The sequence below is a fragment of the Talpa europaea genome, assembly GCF_964194135.1.
Source record: "Talpa europaea genome assembly, chromosome: 13".
Taxonomy (NCBI): Eukaryota; Metazoa; Chordata; class Mammalia; order Eulipotyphla; family Talpidae; genus Talpa; species Talpa europaea.
Window position 1 is genome coordinate 30,917,661 of NC_140080.1, and position 21,735 is coordinate 30,939,395.

The 21,735-nt window shown below is 43.4% G+C and overlaps 1 protein-coding gene across 1 annotated transcript in view; it reads right to left on the reverse strand.

The window, feature by feature from the left end:
* The window catches only part of SPOCK1 (SPARC (osteonectin), cwcv and kazal like domains proteoglycan 1), a gene marked incomplete at both ends in the record, with an annotated part of 495,764 nt that overhangs the window by 123,169 nt on the left and 350,860 nt on the right, over window positions 1-21,735 (reverse strand). Inside the window, one exon of the mRNA XM_084252839.1 lies at window positions 12,894-13,020. Within this exon, the coding sequence (XP_084108965.1) occupies window positions 12,894-13,020 (127 nt within the window). The remainder of the gene's footprint in view (window positions 1-12,893; window positions 13,021-21,735) is intronic.

Consider the following 21,735-nt stretch of genomic DNA (forward strand, 5'->3'; position numbering starts at 1 on the left):
AGAAGTTTCTTTTTAGCTCTTCTGCCCATTTTTTGACTGGATAATTTTCTTTGTTGTTGTTGAGTCTCATCAGCTCTTTGCAGATTTTTGTGATCAGTCCTTTATCATTAGTGTTGGGTGCAAATATGTTCTCCCAGTTGGTGGGGTTTCTCTTTGTTTTTGTTATTGTCTCTTTTGCTATGCAGAAGCTCTTTAATTTGATGTAGTCCCAGCTGTTTATCTTTGCCTTCACTATCACTGCTTTGGGTGATGTGTCTGTAAAGATGTCTTTGATGTGCAAGTCCCGTAGTGTTTCGCCTATATTTCCTTCTATGTATTTTATGGTTTCAGGTCTTATGTCTAGTTCTTTAATCCATTTTGAGTTGATTTTTGTGTATGGTGTGAGGTAGTGGTCAAGCTTCATTCTTTTGCATGTAGCGACCCAGGTTTCCCAGCACCATTTATTGAACAAACTTTCTTTGCTCCAATGCATAGTCTTTGCTCTTGTCAAAGATTAGTTGACCATAAATCTGTGGGTTTATTTCTGGATTTTCTATTCAATTCCATTGGTCTGTATGTCTGTTCTTGCTCCAATACCATGCAGTTTTGATGATTATGGCTTTGTAGTAGAGTTTGAAGTCTGGGAGTGTGATGCCTCCATTTCCTTCTTTTTTTTTTTTTCAGTAGAGCTTTGGCTATTCGGGGTTTTTTGTGATTCCATATGAATTTCATCAATAATTGTTCTATTTCTTTGAAGAATGACATTGAAATTTTGATTGGAATAGCATTGAATCTGTAGATTGCTTTTGGTAGGATGGCCATTTTAATAATGTTTATTCTTCCAATCCATGAGCAGGGGATGTCTTTCCATTTCTTTGTGTCTTCTTCTATTTCTTTTAACAGTGAAAACACTAATTTAAAGGGATATGTTCACTGCAGCCCTATTTGCAATAGCCAAGCTATGGAAACAACCTTAGTGCCAAATGACAGATGAGTGGATTAAGAGACAGCATATATACCTAGCGGAATACTACTCAGCTATATAAAAAGAAAGAAGTGGAATCTTGCCATTTGAAATAACATGGATGGAATTCGAGGGGATTATCCTAAATGAAATAAGTCAGAAGGAGAAAGACAAATGCCAGATGGTATTCTTTTTCTTTACTAAATTATTTTAAAACAAATTCTCTGTATTCTTTATAACACCTAAAAAATATGTGTTTTTTATATTCAACTACAATGCTATTACCACACCTAGCTCTTTTTCCAAAATCAATTTTCCTCCAAGTCTCCAAAACATCTTTTTAAATTTTGGAAGGTCTGTTTCATGTTAGGTTCAACCAATACGAACAGCTGTTTCTTATACCACCTTTTTCCATGCGCAAACTGGGTCCAGTCCCTATTCTGGATTTGCCTATTTGCTACCTTCTGAATTTGTCTATTTGCTTCTGGGTGGCCTCCTTTCACACACCCTGTAAGTGGAAGTTAGTGCTATGACTTGATTAGAGTTAATTCCTCTTGGCAAAAAATCCACACATATTGCTGTGTGCTTCCTACCCTGTGACCCAGATGACAGATAATACTGTTGCCAATTAAGTGATTCTAAGATACATCAGAGACTGAGGCAGCAAAAGCTTGAAGTTCATTGTGAATTTTTAATCAAATGATGTCACCCAGGATCGGTGGTCACCTACATCACTCACCTTACTAGGGGCTAAAAAATGGCAATTTTCTAATTCTACTATTGCCTTAGCATCTGCTAGCTGTATGCCTTCTGTAAGGAATTTTTCCATATTGAATAGAGCTTTAGGGTTATCTTGAAAAGTGGCTTGTAGAGAAAGAATGGATACATGGTAAATGACTTATTTTTAATTGCAAAGTCTAGAATAAGAAGCTGGATCTGGGGCCTCACTGATGGTGCAAGGGGTTAAGCATCGCACTATGAAGCATTTCGCAGACTCTGCGGCACGAGTTTGATACCCGGCCAACCAGGGAGCTGACCCACATGGCGAAGCAGACCTCTCCTGTCTCACCCCTGCTCCCCTCAGCAGTGTGTTTCAGTCAGTCTGCCTGTTCTGCTCCCCACTCTGTCTCTGGTGGATCCTCTCTCAGCCCCCCCCATCTCTGGCCTGTACCCCAGCTCTTTTATGCGTAAAAAAATAAATCTTTTTTTTTAAAAAGAAGCTGGATCCCTGGTTTCTTTCTCATGGTGAAGGACTTTATAGGCATGCTTTTGTCACTAAAATGTACTTTTAACGATTACATTTCTCACACTTTAGACATTTCAAACGAATGCGGGAGTTCTTATAGCAAATCACTCATCATCTAAGTTTTATTTAAACTGTCCTTTTTATTTAAATACTTGAGTTGATTTTATATTCTATAACTGAAAAATCTATTTCAAGCCTTGGGGGTCTAATTCTGCTGTTTATTGTCTATGTTATTTCTTGCTTTTATTTCCTTCTATGCTTTAAAACTTTGAGTCAATATTTGGCAATTTTGAGGGAATCCTGTGCAATGCGAATTGCAAGTTCAGTCCTCCAGGGAGGATTGCCACGTGCTTCTCCCAGAAACCCTAATCCAGGAAACTCCTGACCCAGGACTACTTTAAGTCCATTTACTGACTTTGGACTTCCCATACCATACAAAGAGCATAAACTGGGACTACAGACTTGGGCTGCCACTCACAGAACAAGGGCTGTCAAGGGCAGCTCCCCAGCACCTCCCTGTTCTGACCCGTTGGTGTCTGAGTGCTATGTCAGGCACTCCCTGGCCTGTGCGTCGCTCCTGTCCTCGCTGAATGAATGCAGGGCCTTTGTTACAAAGTTCCACGGTGACCTGTCCTCTTTCTAACCAGAGTCCACAGAGAAAATGACAAGTACTCTTCCCACTTTACAAAGAATTGTTATTATTTTCTTAAATCAAGCCTACTGTTACCTCAGCATGTTAAGGCCGCGAAAGTATCAGAAACACGATGCTGAGGACATTCTGCTTCCTTCTGCCTCTCATCTCTGCGTGGCTGACTTCTGGAGGGATGCTTTCTCCCCTTGGCAGAGGGTATGGTTTTTGACAGCCCCACATTCATTCGCTCCCAGCTCAGAAACGTCAAAGAAATGTGCCAGTGTCTGTGTTTCTGTCCCAGGGGTAGATCCCAATTGTCTCCAATCCACTTGCCCATCCTTAATCAAATGCTGTGATCCCACGATTCTTCCTGACCTCCCTTCATTGTGATCACAAGTAGACTTTTTTTACCAAAAGAGGGAAAGAAAGAGTATTTCGTGAACACAGAAAAATTTAAAAAGGAGTGGACCACCAAACCAGCTTTAAAATATCAAATATGTTAGTCTCATGGGTGGCTTCAGCCAAATGACTTTAGCTTGAGCCTCTAAGAATGACTGGCACGGAGGGCACGGGAGACAAGCCTGTAGCAGACATGCTGGTGGTCTAGCTAAAGAAAAGGTTTCTTTAAGGTAAAGTAGACTAAGCATCATTTGAAATTCAGAGTTCTTTAAAACCAGTTGGCCTAATGTTGTAGTACTTCCTTCTGATCACGGGGCACATCTGTCCTCGGGTCTATTAAACATTTATTACTTCTTGGAACATGCCAAGACAACACAGTCTTTCTGGCTCCTGAGGACAAACTTTCAGGCGAAATGGTTATCCTGACATTTTCAGAAAGCACAGATGTTCAAATACCGTCTTGGTGAAAATGCATCCACAGCATTTGCGCAGGCTAGATGGCAACATTCAGATTAGTTATAAATTGCAACATTCAGATTAGTTATAAAGTTAGAGCAGAAGGAAGCAATTCAACTAATTATTTTACCACTTATTTCTATGTTCTATATGCAAACATGAATTTAACCAAGATCTGAAGAATAGGTTTTCACTTCTTTTTCTCAAATGCCCCGAGTAGAATGCCATGTAATTAGTTAGCGCTTTTGTTAAAAACACATTAGGAAGAATAACCTTCTTGTTGTCAGTGCTGCTGAATGCACAATTAAACCATTTGATAAAGCAATTACCTGAACATGATGATGCTCATCTTCACCTCAACAGGAGATGAAATTAAGGATTAGGTAAAATTGCAAAGCACCTGAGATCTCTGCCAAGCAATCCTTTCGAAGACAGCCAGGTCCCTGGCCGGAATGAATATGCACAGCACTCTAACTCTAATTAAATCATTACTAATTAAGTTCGTGATCATATTGCTTTTGTTTTTCTTTTAAAGAAAATATTCCCAGTTGATACATGGTTTAAGTGAGTACAGGCAGACTTCTGCACGACAGTCTTCAAGAAAATATTTCAGCACCAGATATGGGAAATGCTCGGAGAAGCTGATCTAATTTTCTAAGCCTCAGGCTAAGGTTTGTAAGTTATGTGAGGGAATATTAGCTGGGGTAGCGTTTCCCATGAATTGACGTCATAACTGCATATTGAGAGAAATGGCTTTAATAAATGCCATAAATGGTTCTCATTTATACCACAGCCAGTTGTTGGTTTCTCCCTTTCAAAAACAAGTGAGACATCTTTGGATCTGCATGCACCAAGCGTGAGGAGGAAATGCCTCATCTTCTGCCCAAGGGTGTCCTTCCTGAGATGCTGGGCTCCATCCACCAAGCACTCAGAACAGCAGCCCTTCAGTAGCAGGGAGACCCTGGTGAATCAAGCAACTTTCTCCCAGTTCTTATCCAAAGGCACTGCCATGCCCCAGAAATGCAAATCTCCCCAAAGGGAGGCTGTGCAAAGGCTGCCAGAGGAAAGACTGGGTGCAAGACAAACCTGGGGCAAGGACCACATAGAACTCATTTTATGGGTTTATTTGCCTTTTCCTCTACTAGTAGAGAAACCAAAAGATTATCTACTGTCTATCTGAGCAAGAGCAGCTACATCTCTCTTGTTGTCTTACTCCCTTTCCTGCCAGTGTGCTCTAGACCAGCCACATGGGCCCTCTTCATAGCACATCAACACTCAACCAATTTCCTGGCATCAACCAAGCACAGAGTGAGGTAGAGTGGAAGGGATGCATAGCGAGTTTGGCTTGTTAATGCACGTGAAGGCATATAATGAGCCGAGCCACCAATCGTCACATCCATCCACACGAGGGAGGAGTGATGGTATTCCTGGGGTTTTAGCCTTAAGGCCTGGCCTAAGCACCACCTCCTTAGTGACAGCTCTCTGAGCCTCTTTGCTAACTAAGGCCATTTATTTCCTTTGAACGTAGATAGCACCATGCAGATACTTCTGCTGGAGCACTTAGTGCACCACATTTGGAACTGTCTTTACATAAGTATGTATATCCATCCATGTGGTGGGCTAGAGCGCCTGAAAACTGTAGTATAACACAAAACTCCTTGATAATAAAGATCCTTTTCAATAGCTGAGCTTGCACGAAAGAAGGGAAATCCCTGGGCGGGGGACAGAAAGAAGCATCCAGAATGAACAGACTACTGCCCTGGTGGACAGTAGCTCATTTAACTGAAAGGTTTTGGGGTAACAGTTGCCTATAGAATAGAGCTTAGATCACACAGAGAAATCCAAAACATTCACCTTTCAATCCATCGCTGGGATGGAAACACAGACACTGACACATTTCTTTAGAGTTTCTGAGCTGGGAGCAAATGAATGTGGGGCTGTGAAAATCTATACTCTACAGCAAGGGAAAAAAGCCTCCCTGCAGAAGGAAGCCAAGTGGTGATGAGAGGCAGGAAGAAGTGGACTCTTGTCAGCATTGAGCTTCCCCTTATTTTTCTGCCTGCCTACCCCAGCCACTTTCTAGCCTTAGATGCCAGTAAATCTTCATTGTTGGATGAAGAGAAGTAGGAGTTATGTTTCTATCACTGCAATCAAAAACAGCCTGATGATACAGCTGGTATTTTATATTACTTTCCTGATGGCTTTTACTCATGGAGTAAAGGCTTTAACTCAAGAGTCAGCCCAGGGTTCAAATCTGTTCTATTACTTAAGAGCTGGACTGGCCTTGGAAAAGTTGTATAGCTTCTGTTTTCTCATCTTTAATTTGGGAATAACAATAGCACCTACCTGAAAGGTGCTATTTTTGTGAGAATTAGGTGGAGTAAAATAATCTGATGGCACAAAGCACAATGTCATATGACTACTTAATGTGTGTTCAGTAATTATGCACTGCTGTTTAGTTTTTGTCATTATTTCAACTAGTGCAAAGGTAGGGTCTGCTATATAACCCGAACATCCACACTAATATCCTTTCTTTAATACTACAACTCTCATATTTTAGCTGGGCATATATAGCTGCCCGGAATAAAAACTGTTATTTCCCAGCCTCTCTTGCAGCTTGGTGTGTCTTGAGAGTGACAGAGCAACATGTTAAAAGGTCCCTGGTCACTGGCAATCTGGAGACCCCAGAACAGCCCTGGATTGCTCACCTTTGGAATGCCTGCATGACAGAGAAAACAAACTTCATCCTACTTAAGCCTCTGTTTCATTTGGCTTTTTGTTATAGCAGCCAGAGCCTATTTCCTAACTAATCCACAATAAATATTTTAAATATTTGCTCTTTCCAAAAGCCTTGTGGAGGAGAAAAGGGATGGTGATAAAACTAGGGCAAGAATTCCACTGAAATGGAGAGTGGAGGGTTTCACGGTATGGAAACCAGATCTCGAGATCACGCGGTATTTGGCCACCCCAGGTGAGGAAAGAAAGATCAAAGTGACAAGGCCTGTGGGGAAAAAGGCAAAGTGGAGCCATCTGTCCTGGGGGATTTGTCCCCAAACTTCAAATTGACTAATGTCTAAAAAAAAGTTGGTCAGATGCCACTCAGTATTTCTCTCAAGTCCTAATTCCCCTTTCATTGACTTTTCCCAAGCAATGGACAATAAAAATAATGAAATGTACTATATATTAAAAATGCCTCCCTCATCCCACCTCTGGCGACCTTAGCGACTATTGGCACAGATTCTTTCCTACCTGACAGCACCGAGGTGTGGTGGATTGGGGTGGGGCGTGAGACTTACCTCTTGTCACTTCTGGTACTTAGAATCTCTGCCCCCCTTATTCTGGGTGCCATTACTGTTGCACTAGCACCCCAGTCTTCTGATGCACAAAATGGGCAAAGGCAAACCTTCTGCCTTTTGTCCGCCATCACTTTTATTTTCTGCCTAGTCGCAGGCCCTCACCAATGAGCCCCTGCCAGGGAAGACACTTCTCAGCCAGCAGGTTGGGTAGAGGCAGCGCTTTGCAGAAATGAATGTCCCAGAAAACACTGACAGCTTCCACGCTGCCAGAAAGCAAAGAACAGCAGCCACTCATGGCAACCCTCTGTGCCTGCCATGGGTACAGGCCACAAAAGCCCGGGGGGACTGAGAAGACATACTGAGCTGGAATTTCTCCTGAGGAGCCTGATGATCACACCCTGGATTTGCTCTAACCCTCAGAACCGCCTGTTCGTGGGAAATGTGCGCCAACAGAGACTCTATTTGCCAAGAACTTCAAACATGACCTTTACTTGGTAGCAATTGTTGGAAACTATTAAGATGACTCTGAAAATAATATAATCGGCAGCGACAGTATGTTGAAAGAAATGCCAACTCTGTAAAGCAAGCTCTCCCCCTCCCTCCTGGGTATGCACCCAGAACAGAAGAGAAGCATTTTCCTCCACAGCAGTTCTTAACTCTGCATCTCTCTTCTGCGTCTAGACATAAATGAGCCATTTGCTAATTGTTTAACAGCGATTAAGGAAGTAAATGCTGTGGGGAGGGGGTGAGAGCAGATGGGTGTGTGTCTACTTGCTGCTGATTACCAACAGCCAGGCTGATGCTGGAGAACAGAGCTGGCTCTGGGGGCGCCCGGCTGCACTCTGAGAGCCCTCTCCTCCGAGGTCAGGCCACGCACTGTGGCTTCGGGTGGGAAAATGAGCAGATCAGCCCTGACTTCTGAGCTGCGGTCAGGGGGAAGCAGGATAAGGGAAGTCAATGAAGTCCTGTGGACAGAGGCCTGGTGTGGAGAGAGCAGGAGGGCCTGGATCTGGAGCAGTGGGACCCTACTTCCCTGTTCCCTCCTGAGCATCCAGGCCCCAGTCCCACTCCACATGCACCCACGGCTTCCAGAACAGCTCTCCCCACCAGAGGGAGAGAAGTGGACACTGCCGACGTGAAGCCGGGGCTGGCTGGATTCCAATGCTCCTCTTCTTACAGGCACCAGGAAAGGTGGCGGCCAGGCCCCCGAACGCCTCCATCTTTACATATGCCAGCAGTCCACCAAGGCCACCAAGCTTGAGGTCAAGAGGAGGATCTGCAAGTCCCGCCAGGACTAGGAGAGTGAACACACCCTCTGCTGAGCTCAGAGCTGAAATGACTTTCTACATGTGAAACTCAGTCACCAAGACCAGCTATGATTTCTTCAGTGTTTCTTTAGACCACTTTCTGCCTTCTGTCACCTGTGCACAAGTCCAGACCTGCCGTTCCAACAGGTGCCTCAGGCCACACTGCCTGCAGTCCTGCCTCAACATTCCCACCCTGTGGCCAGCCTAAGTGAATTCAAAAACACAAAGTTTTTAACAGCATCCCCAATGCTCTTGGGGCTTCAAGGCCCAGCAAAAGGTAGCCTGACGACCTGTCTAGCCTCATTTCTGTAGCAAGTTAGCGCTGGCTCCATCCTCATGTGACCCACTCACCAGCCCCCTCAAGGGGCCATGCTTGCTTTCATCCCTCCATGCCCTCTCCCCTCCAATGGAAGGAGCTGCCCCCTCTGCCACTCTTAGCCTGGTTGATTTCTCCCCTTCTTAAGATCTCAACTGAGCCCTCACTTCCTCTAAGAAGACGGCAGACACATCCCGCCGACTTGAGGTGGCCCTGCTCTGTCCTGTGGCACCTATCTGAACACCTATTCTAGTGGAAGTCAGTGCTTTCCATTTTCCACCTGCCTTAGAAGTTCCATGGAACCTGAGCTTGTCTGTTCTGACCTCTGACACATCCCCAGTGTTAAGCACCATGTAGGACACACAGTAAGGAAGAGCACAGCAAATATGTGCGGCATTTCAGGAGAAGGTGACACAAGGGCAGCTGACAGACAAGCAAGATCCTGACTGCAGAGAAACCAGGCCAGGTCAAGGGCAGGGTCTCCATCTCACACGCTCAACCCAGAAGCAGCACCAGCTTGCAATTTCTCTGTTTTCAGTAGCACTTTTTTTGCTTCTTGTCTTTTATGGGTTACGTTTTATAGAGTCTGAATAAATATTTATTGCCATGTAACATCTTGTATCCCTTCATGTCTAGATTTTGTGTGTTCTTGCTCACTTTATCATTGATCCTGGTGGAGTCACAGAGCTGTTGAGCAGAGATACTCAAAAAGTCCTGCTATGCACAGAGGCTCCTAAGTCCTCCCTCTCCCCCAGCTCTAGAAGTCTCCAATTGCCCAGGCCCCAAAAGTAGAAGGAGTGCTTATTTGATATTTGATGTGACGCAAGGACAAACACTCAGCCTCCGGGACAGAGCTGATGCTAAGCCTCCTTCCTCTCTCTGCTCCTCAAGGTGCTCACCTCACCCTTCCTGTCGGTCTGTGACAGGGAAAACACTTGGAGAAGTGGGCTTTTCTGGAATGGGTGTGGACGATGGGACTGAGGCTATAATATATTTTTGCCAACACTAATTTCGGTGCATCTGAATTATGATGTCAAGTTACCTCCAGTTATACACGCAACAGTCTTGTCTGCCCTTTGTTTCCTTGCCCCACTGATTTCCCCACAAAAACCAGGACTTCAGGGGCTGGGAAACAGTTTGCTCATTCATGGTTAAGTCATTCACTTATACCAACTAGGAGCCTTCCAACAGCTCTGTCTATGAGACTAACATGCCTTTAACCCTCAGTGAACACATGGCCATGTCTTTAGGGGAAATAACTAAAACACACATAGTAAACCCAACCAGACTCAAATTTCCCCGTTGGAGGGAGTTTCATTGGGTTTTGAATTGACCTCAGCTTCAGAGATCTTGATCAGTCAACATACAACCACTGGCTTTGTATGGAGTCATAGTTGCTGGAGTCATACTTGATTAATTCCTTCGGGGAAAAGAGAATACCAACTTTCCAGAAGTTCCTATGAGATAGAAAAGGAAGCAAATGCCCCAAACCAATACCAGAATCAGTTTCCACTGCAGGGCTGCCCCTCCACACCCCCACACTTTGTTTTAACTTTAAATAGCAGTGGGTGATCAAAGACTTGCAGGGAGGGGTCCATGGATGTGAAACTCTGTCAAGGAACTTGGCTCTCTGGGTCTCAGTCTACCTCATATGAAGAATGGAGAGACGGATGCTTCAGTTTGTGATAAGGCAGCTTCCCATCTCTTCTCTTGCTCCAGGGAAAAAACCAATAAGTGGGGGCTAGGAAACAGGACTGAGTCTTCCTGGTGCAGGGATGCAACGTACTTAGCAGGACATGCTAGAGAAAGCCTCTGAGGGTTCTGCCCAGTGGACTCTGAAAGCCACTCCTCTTTTGAAGAATCGGGAGTCAATAGTCAGTGCTCAGAAATCCACCAAAGCCGCTCCTGCCTCTTACAAAAGGTTCTGCAGCAGGCATCCTTCCCTAACACAAAAGCCAGCCCAGACTGCTCGGGGTGGGGCAGACGCTGGCCAGGGAGCACTTCCAGGGACATTCCCTGAGAAACTGACAGCATTTCAAGCCACATCTGACAGGCCTCCACTGCTCCTTGTAGGTTGGGGGTCATGGGAAACTGGCATTTCCAGTTGGCATTTCACCTCTGCCAAAGGGAGACAAAGGCGAGCAAGCAGGTCTGATGTCCAATATGCCACGCGCCAAACAGCCCTGATCACTCAGTGACATTTCATGGCTCACCTCCAAACTCAGGCTCCTGGACCTTCACAGAGAGAAGCACTGCAAGAGGCTCATGTCTAATCTCTGTAACTCTTAGCCAGAGCCGCAGGCTGGATGTTTGCCTAAGCAACTTGGTTCAGAGTGGGACTGGCTGGTATTTCTCAGTTGCTAAGCGCCCTCAAACCACCCAGCCAAGTCCCACATGGCTTACACAGACTAGCGTCTTGCCACTCCTTCTCAGTCAGAACCATCGGTGGCTCCTCCCTCGTCCATGACAGTGATTAAGCTGCCATGATGCAGCCTGTCCTGAGCCCGGTGAGCATATGGTGGTTCTCAGGTCTCCCATTCTTAAGGTACCTCAGAACAAGAGGGGCGCTACAGCACCAAGTGCCCCACGAGCCTGGCATTAGCATCCCCTTCCATCTTGGGCTAAATGCTTCCTCTTAGATGGTGTTTCAACTCATTTCAGCCCCCCTCAACTCACACCGCCTCTCCTCTCTGTCTGAGCCACCCGGACAGCCTCTCAGTCCTTCAAACACATCGTCCTGCCTTAGAGTTTTGGCTTATGCTATATTCTCCATCTGGAACATTCCAGCCATCCACTCTCAGTTTTAAGGACATCTCTTCAGAAAGGCACTCCCTCACTCTCCCCGCTAAGGCAAGTCCCTCCGGTTCAGTCGCTCATCACCATGCTTCTTTCCTTTGTAAAACTTAGCAAAATTTGAAATTACATTATTTATTTGCTTGGTCATTTAGGTTTCCAATGGTGTCTGTCTTGTCCCTGACCTTGTTTTGCACCATGCTTAAACAACTATAAATGTTCACTAGTTGCTTAGCAAATGAATGAAGCATCTTTCCCATGCTAAGTGATATAGGAAGGGGACAGTCCTGGAGGACTCTGCTAGGAACAATAGCTCCAGGATCTCCATCCAAGCATTTTAAGTGGGTGAGTCCACCAGCAGACTGTCATTACAGAATTATCTCCTATCTCTCCCTCCTACCCCCTCCCATTAATTGGAAATAGACTCTGGAGGTAGCAGAAAGGACAGATAGTAGGGGAAGGGATCCAAGAGGAGGTATCTATAAAAACTGACTCCTTGAAGTGTGGTCTATGGACCAGCAGTATGGATGTCACCTTTGTTAGGAATACAGAATCTCAGGCCTCATTCAGATCTGCTGTATGATCACCTTTTGTGACAAAATTTCCACATGACTATTTAGGTGAAAGACCATATTGGCTGGATCCACCTTTAGGAATGGAAGCTAGAACAGATTCATCAATGTCCCCTATAGGTCTACTATGCCACATGAGTTAAGGGTGTCAGAAACCAGTCTCGTTACTAGAAACTATCTCCAGCTATGATTCCAGGGGGTTTCAGAGGGCAGAGGAGTAGGTAGAAGGTATGGCCAGCTGAACTGGACTGAGGCTCTTTAGCCAGAATGTACCATCTGGGACCTTGAGCAAGAAGCTGATATTCACAGGGTAGGTCTGAATTTGAAGAGGCAAGGATTCCTGACTGTGGCCTTAAAGAAGCACCAACTTTTCCTTTTCAACTATAAATTTCCCTAACAACTAGCACAGTGCCTGGCATCTAAGAGATCAAATGATATTGGGTAATGAAAGAGAAACTCATCAAGCAGTAATTATACTACTGAGGTCCTAAAGCAGGTTACATGGGTCTGGGTAAAAAACAGAATTTACAGAGATTAGACATGAACTGATGTCATGCTATGCCATCCATGCAGCAACAGCAGTCTGTGCCTCGCGTGTCTTTGCTCTCCCTCAGTGGAGCTGTACGACACGCATCTTCAGACTAGTGTGCTACCCCACCTTCTCCAGGAAGTTCTCCTGGATTAACTTCAGGATCACATACCACCAAGAAATCACCCTCTTCCTTAGCCCTTGACCAGTCAGTCACAGAGGATGCCACATCTCTACCTAACTCTATTGGCCAGAGATTATCTCTGAGTCTGCGCACATAGAAGTTTCTCAAGGGCACATTCAAACCCCAGTGAGTATCACAGGCCTCAATTTTATGGAAAAAGACTGGTCAGGACAAGCAGACATGGTGCATTTTTGATGACACAGAAGACAACCACTACTGACCTTGGAGGTGTAGGTGTGGCCGTCAGAGCCGCAAACCATGGCCGATTGTGCCACGGGACAGGGCCTGCACTTGACCAGATTCGAAGGTCCAACCCAGTGTTTGTGGGCCACGTTCCCCTTCTTTTGCCTAAGGATAAAAAAAAGAGGGAGAATCAGTTTACTGAAGCTCCTGCCTCCACGGCTCTTTACTGCAGACTGTGGGTAAAGTCCAAAGAGATTTACAAAAGGGCTGGTCCAAGAAGCAGGCGCTGTGTGAGGGCCCTTTGCAGGCTCCACTGATTCCAACTCACTGACAGGAGGCAAGAGATTCTGCTCTAAAGTTCAGGTCCAAACCACCAGATGGACAGAGGAAAACAATGTGACCAATAAAAATGTTGTAAAACATTCCTTGTTGACATGAGAAGACATCCACAACACGTTTTAAAAAATACACAGCAAGGACATGTGGCCCCAGCAGCTTCCTCAGCTCCCAGGACAGGGCACATCCCAGGAGCCCAGAAATAGCTCCCGGACCCTTTGCCTCTTCAGGGCTGATGAGCAGCCTTCAAGGGGGGGTGCCACAGAGATGACTCAGTGAGCATTTTAGATAGAAACACATCTTCAAACACAACCAAATGACTTTATCACAGCTGTGGAAAGTGATCTCTAGATACATTTTAAAGCAATTTCAGTCTGGCTTCCAATCTGCCATTTGATAGAGGCTCTGAGGTGATGTCACTTTCAACTGCTAAAATAATCAGAATTCTACTCTTTCATTCCAGCTCCAGTTTCCCCCCATCCTAACCTTTGTCATAATGATAAATGGTGCTATTAGGATGGCTTATGTCCACAGAAGGAACCCCCACCCCGGATCATAAAGCACTGCAATAAAAGGCCTGCAGTTACTGCCACCCTGCCTCTCCTGGCTGAAGCCTCTCTCCCAACAAACCACAGGAGAGGCTCATGACCATGGCGCTGAATGCTGGGCAGAGGACAAGCACCTCAGGAGTGCCCATCAATCAGGCAAAGATTGTGCCCTTGAAGGGTTTTGCACTGGCTGTCCTGATGAGGGTTGATGTTTGGGCTCTGGAGTCAGAAAACACAAGTTCAGATTTCAGATTTGCCACTTGGCAGAAAATTTAACCCTCTAAATCTCTGCTTCTTTCCTGTGAAAGAGAAGGACATAGAATCTACTTAAAGTGGATGGTATGAGAAATCAGCAAGCTGATGTGTGGGGGGGGGGCACTAAAGCCTATAAAACAGCAAGTCATAAAAATGGTGGTGGTTGGGAATCTAAGCTGGTGCAGCCGGTATGACAACAGTGTGGAGGTCCTCAGACAACTAAAAATAGATCTACCATATGGCCCATCCATTTCACTTCTGGGTATTTAATCAAATATGAAGACACTAATTCCAAAAGATATATGCACCCCTATGTTCACTGCAGCACTAGTCACAGTAGCCAAGATACATAAATAACCTAAATGATCGCTAGTGAGTGACTGAATAAAAGCATGAAATAGACACACATTGGAATACTAGCCAGCTACTAGAAAACAAGATGAAGTCCTGCCATTTGTGGCAGTATGGATGAACCTTGAAAGGGTGAAGCTAAGTAAGCAAAGTCAGAAGAAGGACAAACACCACAGGATCTCACTCATGTGACAACAGAACGGTGGTGACCAGAGGGAAGTGGGGGTGGTGCATGATACAAGTGGAGAGGACTGAGAGGTTGGTGGTGGATAGTGACTGATTTGTGAGTGGGTGTGATAAGGCTGTTGAGGTGAACAGCTGTACCCCTGAAACATGTAAGTACTGTAAACCAACATCTCAACAAAAATGTGGCTAGAGTTATGATTATTAAGTGTCCAACAGATAGGGCTGTAGAGGATGAAATTACCATTGCTATAATTATGTAACTTAATCCTAAGGTCCTACAGGTTTGGAATGGCATTTGCTTCCCAGGAGAACTTATGAGCTCCCCCAAAAAGGAAATATTTCCCATCAAGTGGGGATGTGGGTGTGAAATGTATGAAAACCTCTACTCTTCAAATAAAAGAAAATGAGCAATAAGGATGAACAAGGAAAAAAGCACCCACTAATTTAGTTCTTATCCTACCAAAGATGTGGAGGTGGCAGGAGGAGGCAAAAGGTCTGTTTGAGGAACTACTATGTTTACATGACGCCAAGAGGATCACCACCGCACATCTCTTGGGGTCATCAGGGATCCCAGAGTGTATGGGCCACTGGGCTGGGCCTGTCTTACCAAAGAACCAGAAAAAGTAGTCCTCTCAGGACCCCTGAGGTCACCCAGCCTAACATTCATTTTACTAATGGGGGAAACTGAAACCCAAATTGCAGCAGAATTTTGCCCAAAGTCATGAAGATGATGGTGGCTGGATCTGCTACAGCGTTCACAGCCACACAGAGCGTCCAGAGTCAAACCTCTCTTCATTGGCCCTTCTCGGTCTCATCTACTTTACTAGCTTGAAAATCCTTTGGGGGCAACAGTGTCTGGTTATTAGGGGTCCTCTTCCTGCTTCCCACCTTGTCTGTGCCTCACTCTCTGACTAAAAACAGAGATAATTTGCATTTCTAAATCACATGGATTTCAGTCTTTGTCAAACACACTCTACTCTTCCAGGGTTCGTCTGGATTACTGAAAAAGGGACAAAGCATAGTGGGACCCCATACAAGGGACAAGCAGGCTGTCAGCACAGGGTTGGTTTTAGAGTATGTGACTGCTTTAGCAGAAAGCCACATATTTATCATCATTCCACAGCAGATTGTCTGACAATGATAATGAATCAGCAAATGCAGGCAGAAGTTCTGGCTTCTGGCAGCCCCTCTCCTGGGTCAGTCCCCAGTGGGCATGCTCACGGCAGAAGCAATTCTTATTATGCGTTACCAGAAAGGGGCTATAAAATTGAAAGAGTGGGCAGCTTTGCTGGAGTAGACATAACCTTGTGCAATGGTGCCCTGGAGGAAAGAAGCCTGAAGGAGCTTAGCCAAAATAAGACAAGGGAGAAGGGAACACTGAACCAGCGGGTTTGAGAAAAAGATGGAACCACCCATTACTTACCAGTCAGTGGGGGGGGGGGTGTCACCCTTGCCTCTGGACCCAGACTTCACCATTAAACTAAGAAACTAAGTCCATTAAGGGGAGACAGAGAGATGAGGCTAGGAGGCGAGCAGACCAGCGGATTGTGAGCGCTCAGTATATCCCTACTGGGCAGGTGGGTGGGTCTTGCTGCAACGGTTACTCGGCAGATAATCAAAAAATCCCACCTTGTCAGGACCAGAAAATACCTAAAAGCTAACTTTATCCGACAATGTATTGTATTGTATTGTACTGTACTGTATTGTGCTGTACTGTATTGTATTGTACTGTACTGTATTGTATTGTATAAAACAGCGATTGGAGACAGAGGGGAAACGACTTGCCCAGTGTCACACAGAAATATGAGCAAGTTATTTCTAATTTTTGGACTTAGGTTTTCCTGGAAATGGCTGTGCTGCTCTGGGATGATTTTGATTCCCAGTTCTGGCATTTGTATTTTCATTATTAGGGCTCAGTTAGTTTCGAAAAAGCCCCTCTGAAACACTGTCCCTGGTTCCACATCTGCAGAGGCGCAAGCTCAACATAGAGATATCAGGTGGTCAAGGATTATGCCCAGGAGGAATTGTCTTGGCCTTTCCTGGGATGCCTCAGGGACTTGAGGCACAGAGATCAAGCCATTCTGAATTCTCCCAATTCTAGTAAAACAGGCATGCCCATTTCAGGGGGGCAAACCCAGGAGTTTCCTACCTCATCAGGAACTTAGAAGAGAAGGCATCCAAACCTGCAGTCTCTGCCCAGAGGTCCAATTATGTAATGCTAAGTGCAGTACACGCTGAACTAAAGGAGGCCAAGTTTATGTCACTTGTGAGTATATTTCAATCTCTACAATTCCACGAAAACCATAAAAAAATACCTAACCCAGTTGAGACAAGGGACTAAACTTTCTTGAGCCAATGAAGAGTGAAATGCGATGAGGGTGTCTTGATGGGATTGCTATTCACAATGTCACAGACATTCATCAGTTGGATGACACAAGCAATTTAGTTTGAGAAGCAGGTCCTGCCAGCCTGCTCAATGGCCACAAAGCCTGAACCCCGCCTGAGGCCAGCTGGTGATGGGGGCGGCCAAACCTCCCACTCAAATGATAACATTGCAAGCAACTCCCAAACCTAGGAGCTGCTCAGGATGGAGACAAACCATTAGCAGACCATGGGCATTTCTTAATCTCTTTTTGCTCAACTGCCTAAGCGAAATCCTTTGTTTTGTTAATGCTATCAAAATCCCCAAATTGTGTGTTTTTGAAGCAAAGTGTTGACTCTTAAGGTCAAATCTAATGGTGTAATTCCCATGCTAAAAACTTCCATCTTCTCCCCACCTACTAAGATATAGTTTAAACTCACTGTTTTCGTGTTAAACCATCCAAGCCTACCTTCACATGTTAACTGTCTACTCTGCTCTCCTCCCCGACATACACATATGCACCACCACTAACCACCAACACCATAGATTTTTGCTCCAGCCATCCTTTGTTACTCCCAAAGCCTGCTAAGGGCCTTTGTGCCACTTTGACATCACATGGGTTTTCCTCTGATATATCTTAATTTCCGTGCACATTTCTCTCCTGCATTCTGCACTCATCTGCCTTTTGAGGTCTTCTCCAAGGTCCAGCTTAAATTTCTATTCTCCAGGTTGTCTGTACTTCCGTACCACCTGTTATATTGCTTTTGCTCAGGATCCTTGACTAGCAACTAACATTCAAGTAAATAACTTAATTCGACTTGACCAAATGTTGAAAAGTTACTATTATTCCAATAGAAGCATTCAAGCTAAAATATTTTGGAGCCCATGTTTGACACTATCCTTTCTTGCCTTCACATGTTAAACCCATCACTCAGTCCTATGGATTCTATGTCCAGCCAGTCATATCAATCATTTAAATGTCTCTTACGCATATCTTACAAATTCAAGTCAATATGACTTGGCAAATGATTTCTATCTGTAGAGCAAATGTTCACCCACTTTTCAAGATTCTTGTTCAAGTGACTTTCATGAAGTGCTTCCTGCGAACCTCACCCCAAGTAGAATTAAGCATCACATTAATTGTTCCAACATTCTGCCTTTTTCAGATCCAACTCTGGCAGTCACTGCCACATAAAGCAGTTCCTTTGTGTTTCTCATTATACTGTATACTCCTCAAGGGTAGCAATTGGGTCTTAAGCATTTTTGTGCTCCTGGTGCTGGGTAATATAGTTGACCCTTGAGACATATGGGTTTCCTCAGTGAAATAGGTAAATTTATTAACTTGGACCCTAACAAAATTCTTGATTTATTTCTACAAATTAGTAGCACTAACTGGAAAACAAAAAGAAACCCATTTTAAGGAACTATTCAATAGGCTCTTATTTCCAGAAACCTAATTCAGAATTGAAAAAAAAAAAAACAATTAGCAAAAACTTCTAAAGACAACTGAGAAGTACTATTTGCAGATAATGATATTATATATAGAAAATCAAGAATATGCCATTAAAACTAACAATGGAGGGCCTCCCCAGTGATGCAAGAGGTTAAGCATAGCACTGTGAAGCTATCTGCAGCCTCTGCAGCACAAGTTCGATCCCTGGCTGGATAGGGAGCTGACCCACATTTGCGCAGCAAACCTCTCCTGTCTCACCTGCTGCTTCCCTCAGCAGTGTATTTCAGTATATCTGCTTGTTCTGCTCCCTATTCTGTCTCTGGTGAATCCTGCCACTCCCTACACCTCTGGCCTGTGCCCTAGTTCTTGTATGCATAACTAATAATCTTTTAAAAAAAAATAAAACTTACTATGGGAATCAGTTAAATTGCAGGATACAACATCAATATAAAACTCAGTAGTGCCTACATACATTAATAATTATCAGAGGGCCCCTTGGTAGTGCAAGGAGTTAAGAGGCAACCTATGAAGCTGTCTGCTGCCTCTGCAGCACGAGTTCAATCCCCAGCCAGCCAGGGAGCAGGGAGCAATCCACACAGTGCAGCAAAACTCTCCTAACTTGCCAGCTGCTCCCCTCAACAGTGTACTTCGGTCAATCTGCCTGTTCTGTTCCCCACTCTGTTTCTGGTGAATCCTCTCACGCCGCACACTTCTGGCCTGTACCCCAACTCTTGTATGCATAAATAAATACTTAAAAAGAGAATTATCAGAAAGAGAAATTAAGAAAAGTCACATTTATAATTATATCATAAATAATAAAATACTTAGGAATAAATTTAACCAAGGAGTGAAACTGAAAACTGTAAGACATAAATGAAAGAAATTGATAAAGACACAAATAAATGAAGAGATATTCCATGCTGATGAATTAGAAAATTTAATATTGTTGAAATGTCCTTACAACCCCCAAAAAATCTATATATTCAATACATCCTTACTAAAGACCCCAAATAGTCAAAGTAATCTTGAGAAAGGAGAAGAAAGCTGGAGGCATTTTGCTTCCTGATTTCAAACTGTATTACAAAAGTACAATAATCAAAGCAGTATGGCACTGGCACACAAATTAAGACAAATGAAACAGATTAGGAAGTCTAGGATTAAAGCTATGCATATATGGTAAATAAATTTATAACAACACAGACAAGAATATACAATGGGAAATGGATTATCTTATCAATAAATGGCATTGGGGAAACTGGAAAGTCACATACAAAATAAGAAAATGACCCCTATAGGACACCATACACAAAAATTAACTTAAGATGGATTTAACATTTGAATATAAATCTGAAACTATAAAATAAAGGTGTAAGTTCTTAACACTGGGCTTGGAAATGATTATTTGAATATAACTCTAAAAACAAAGACAGCAAAAACAAAAAATATAAGTCAGTAGGACTATATCCAACTAAAATGCTTTTGCACAGCAAAGGAAACCATCATCAGAATAAAAACACAATCTATGGAATAAGAGAAAACATTATCAAGCCAGAGATCTACTAAAGGGCTAATACGCTAAATGTAAAAACTCTCTCAATTAAACCTCAAACAATCTGATTAAAAAATGGACAAAGGACAGTAATAGTCTTTTTTCCAAAGACAACATAAGATGGCTAACAGGTACATGAAAAGATGCTCAACATCCCTAATCAGGGGAAACAGAAGTGAAAACCACAATGAGATTATCACTTCACATCTGCTAGAATGGCTATCATCAAAAACAATGGCTAACATCAATAACAAGTGCTGGTAAGAATGCGGAGAAAAATAAACACTTGTGTAAAGCAGGTGGGAATGTAAGTTGGTACTGTCACCATGGAAACCAGTATAGAGGTTCCTCAAAAAAATAAAAAATACAACTACCATGTGATCCAGCAAAATACTTCTGAATACCCTAAGAAAGTAAACACATAATTTTGAAAAGATATATGTACCCCCATGTTCATTGCAGCATTATATACTACAGCCAAGATTAGATGACTGATAAAGCAAACATAATGCAATACTCTTCTGTCATACTAAGAATCTACATTGCAACAATGTGGATGGACTTTGAGGGCACTGTGATAGCAAAGTAACTCACACAGAGAAAGACAAATACATATGATTTCATATATGGAATCTAAAACAAAATGAAAGATGAATAGATAAAAAAGATGTGGCATATATGTACACTATGGAATATCACACAGCTATAAAAAAGGTGAATTTTTTTTTTTATTGTACCGTATTTTGCCATTTGCAATTGGCAATAATATGGAATGGCTGGAGGGGATTATGCTAAGTGAACTAAGTCAAGAGAAGGACAAGTGCTAGATGGTTCTAATCATTTGTGGGACATAAAAAAGAAAACAAAAGAAGAGATAAAACTAATCAAAATAAACCCTAGAAATCTGACTATAGAATTGAGGCTACTAGAAGGGGAGAATGGGTGGGAAGAAAAGGGGAAAAGGGCCCAGTGGACTGCGTTGCAGGATTATGGGTGCTTTGGTGGTGGGTGTGGTGTTGACAATATACATTTGAAGAGTTATCAATCTATATCCCTAAATCATATACCATGTTGTAAACCAGTGTTACTTCAGTGCAAAATAATACAATTTAAACACACATGCACAGACACACACTAACTGAGCTCACAGACACAGAGAAGAGATTGGCAGTTGTGACAGATGGAGTAAGCGTGGATGATGTGGGTGAAGGGTTTAAAAGTCTATAAAATAAATAAGTGCTGGGAACGTACAGCATGGTGACTACAGTTAATAATACTGCCTTGTGTACTCAAAAGTTGCTAACAGAGTATGTCCTAAAGGTTCTCATCACAAGAAAAACAATTTTTTGACTATGCATGTGACAGAGGTCAACTAGACTTACGGTTGGTGGTGATTCACAATGTGTATGAATACAAATATTAAATCGTTATATGTTATGTGTCTGAAACAAATATAATGCACTATGTCAATTATCACTCAATGAAGAAAAGGGCAGCTGAGAAGTGGGTGGAAGCAGTTCTCCTGTGCATCTGACCTTAAGGAGCTAGGTGCACACCTGCAGAAGTGGCTATAAACTGCCAACACACGTTAAACTTTAGGATTTAGGAATGAGGAATCAGAAATCTCAAGAATTCTGAAGAACTCTTGAGAAACTAAGTTTTTCTGTTTATTTCACACTCTTTCATTTGTGTTTGTTTTTGAAAAAAGAGAAACTATTAAATTTAGCAGTATTGATGAAGTAATGTAGCCTAGAGTGAAAATTTAAACACTGGAAATTGTCAGCAAAAACTAATGGGCATCACTCAACCAATGTAACCCATGGATCTTCAGAGCACTACA